General features: G+C 46.3%; 1 protein-coding gene across 1 annotated transcript in view; it reads left to right on the forward strand.

Moving 5' to 3' along the window:
• Positions 1 to 1,552, forward strand: part of LOC106338164 — an 8,312-nt gene extending 6,760 nt beyond the window's left edge. The window contains exon 6 of the mRNA XM_013777199.1: positions 1,259 to 1,552. Coding sequence (XP_013632653.1) covers positions 1,259 to 1,552 — 294 coding nt within the window. The remainder of the gene's footprint in view (positions 1 to 1,258) is intronic.
• Positions 1,553 to 2,293: the final 741 nt, after the last annotated feature.

Consider the following 2,293-nt stretch of genomic DNA (forward strand, 5'->3'; position numbering starts at 1 on the left):
CCAAAGCTCGGTCGCTATGTAGCGACCGAGCTATCACCGAAGCTCGGTCGCTACGTAGCAACCGAGCACATACACGGCTCGGTCGCTACGTAGCGACCGAGCTCTCCTCGAAGCTCGGTCGCTACGTAGCGACCTAGCCATGGTCGCTACGTAGCGACCTAGCCGTGGTCGCTACGTAGCGACCTAGCCGTGGTCGCTACGTAGCGACCGAGCACGTACATGGCTCGGTCGGTACGTAGCGACCGAGCTCTCACCGAAGCTCGGTCGCTACGTAGCGACCGTGCTTTCTTAAAAATCGATACGACACGAATCCATGCATTCTCGTCTACTCTTTAATGCTATCTCCCGAAGACCGTAGCCAACCCATTTCATGTTTCTCGTCATTTGAAGTCATCAATCGAACTTTACGATAAAAAACCACGGAAAGTTCATTTTTATCGAAAGAAGTCGTAATAAACGTTTCGAGTCAAACAACGGCCCAAAGAGACCTAAGACGTGACTCGAAACCCACTTACGATTTCTTAACCAAAAGCCCATAAACCGTAGGATGGTTTATGCTTGGTTCGCAAGGAAAGATAAATGTCAAGTTTCTGCGGATAAATATGATGTATTCGAAGATAATTAGAAAGATTGGGAAAAACGGAATATCTCCATTTTTAAGTTTGGCTTGATCCTCGAAAGGGGAACGTAGGCAGCCCTTCTTAAGGTTCAGTCTGAAATCAATCAAAAACCTTTTCTGTATTTTCTTCGTCTTTTGTTATCGAGCTTCGACTCAAATAGGTTTGAGCTTTTAGGCCGTTAGAACTAGGTAACTCGCTGACAGCCTTTGCGGCCAAAGCTTTTATCATCTCTTGTAATGATCGCAACGCTCTTACGCGGACTCGAAATAAGATCTACTGTTTTCTCTAAACTCGTTTGTTATCTTTTCACGATTTCCGCATATATTTGGTCACTTGCCGTCGGCTCTCGCAGAGATCCGGGACCTCTGGGAAATTAGGGTTTTCCTAGTTTCCTAATTTAAACGTAAATCGACAGTGCGAATTCCGGTTCCCACAAGCCTTCGCAGGTCTCGACCCGCACGGAACCAATGCACACCTGGTCGATCCGAGGAGCGCTGCTGCTTTCCAAAGTCCCGCTAATCATCTCGAGGTTTCAATTTCTCCGTCTCGTTCCCCGGGACGCGGTACCCTAGGAAGCAACGTGTCGGCTCCCGTCGTTCAAACTTGTTGACAAGGGGGCGATCTCGTCACAAGACCAGGCTCGAACCGCCGTCTTTGAGATCTCTGATTCCTCGGTTGTTGACCAAGAGGATGTCCAGGATGGGGAATCGAACGAGGATGAGGATGACGGAGAGGTCGACAAGGGCCAAGGTGAAGAAGTAGATGACTCCCAGGTCAACCCTCCTAAGGATTTACTCGAGGTTCGCGAGGGTGAGACGACTCCTCATATTGAGAACGAAGGCGCGGATTATTCGATGAACATGGCCTCTCCAGGACCATCTGTCGGTGATGAAGATACTGCACGGGAGCTGGCCAAAGATGAAGAAGAATGACTTCGTCGTCCATTTCGAACTTAAACTCTCTTCCCTTTTTTTTGTTTTTTTTTACTTGACCCGAAGAGGTCTTTTGTTGCTTGCTTGGGACTCCATCTATCCTTTCTTCAAAGAAGACTTTATGAACTCTGTTTTATCTGACTTTCTTAAATTTCGAATACTCAATAACCGTAGCATTGTCATTTGAGTTTTCGAAGGATTATAAGAGAGTCTAGACTTTGTATCGATTTTAGAGCTTCGTAAATACTAATCGCGAAGGCGAATATTTAGAGCATGTGATCAACGCTGTACCGAGACAATGATATCATCGTTTCTGACGTTGCCTCGCGTAGATCACAGATTCAGTGGGCTTGTGATAGTTTGTCGCCGAGCCATCAGTCGTTAAGTGCTTTCGCTCGTTTTGGCTCAGCTGTCTGTGCGCTGACTAGACGCGGGCTGATATATGGTGTTTTTAATACCATTATATATGTTCTTTGAGTTAATTCTCAGTCATAATTCGTGGTTATTTGATATCATTCCAGGTTTGGAGCATGTGAAAGAGTAAAGAAGAGAGTGCCATGAAGGAAGAAGTCATTTTGGAATATCTAACGCAGAACAGCCAGTCGGATCAATCCGAAGGTTGTTCCCAAAGAGAGCAAGCGTCTGACTGTTCCCGACTATTAAGGAAACCTCCAAGATTTCAGGGGTTTGCCCTAGATTTTCTCTCATTTCTCTTTACCACTGGCGCCTCCATATAAAAAG

Source organism: Brassica oleracea, chromosome C4, assembly GCF_000695525.1.
Source record: "Brassica oleracea var. oleracea cultivar TO1000 chromosome C4, BOL, whole genome shotgun sequence".
Lineage (NCBI taxonomy): Eukaryota > Viridiplantae > Streptophyta > Magnoliopsida > Brassicales > Brassicaceae > Brassica > Brassica oleracea.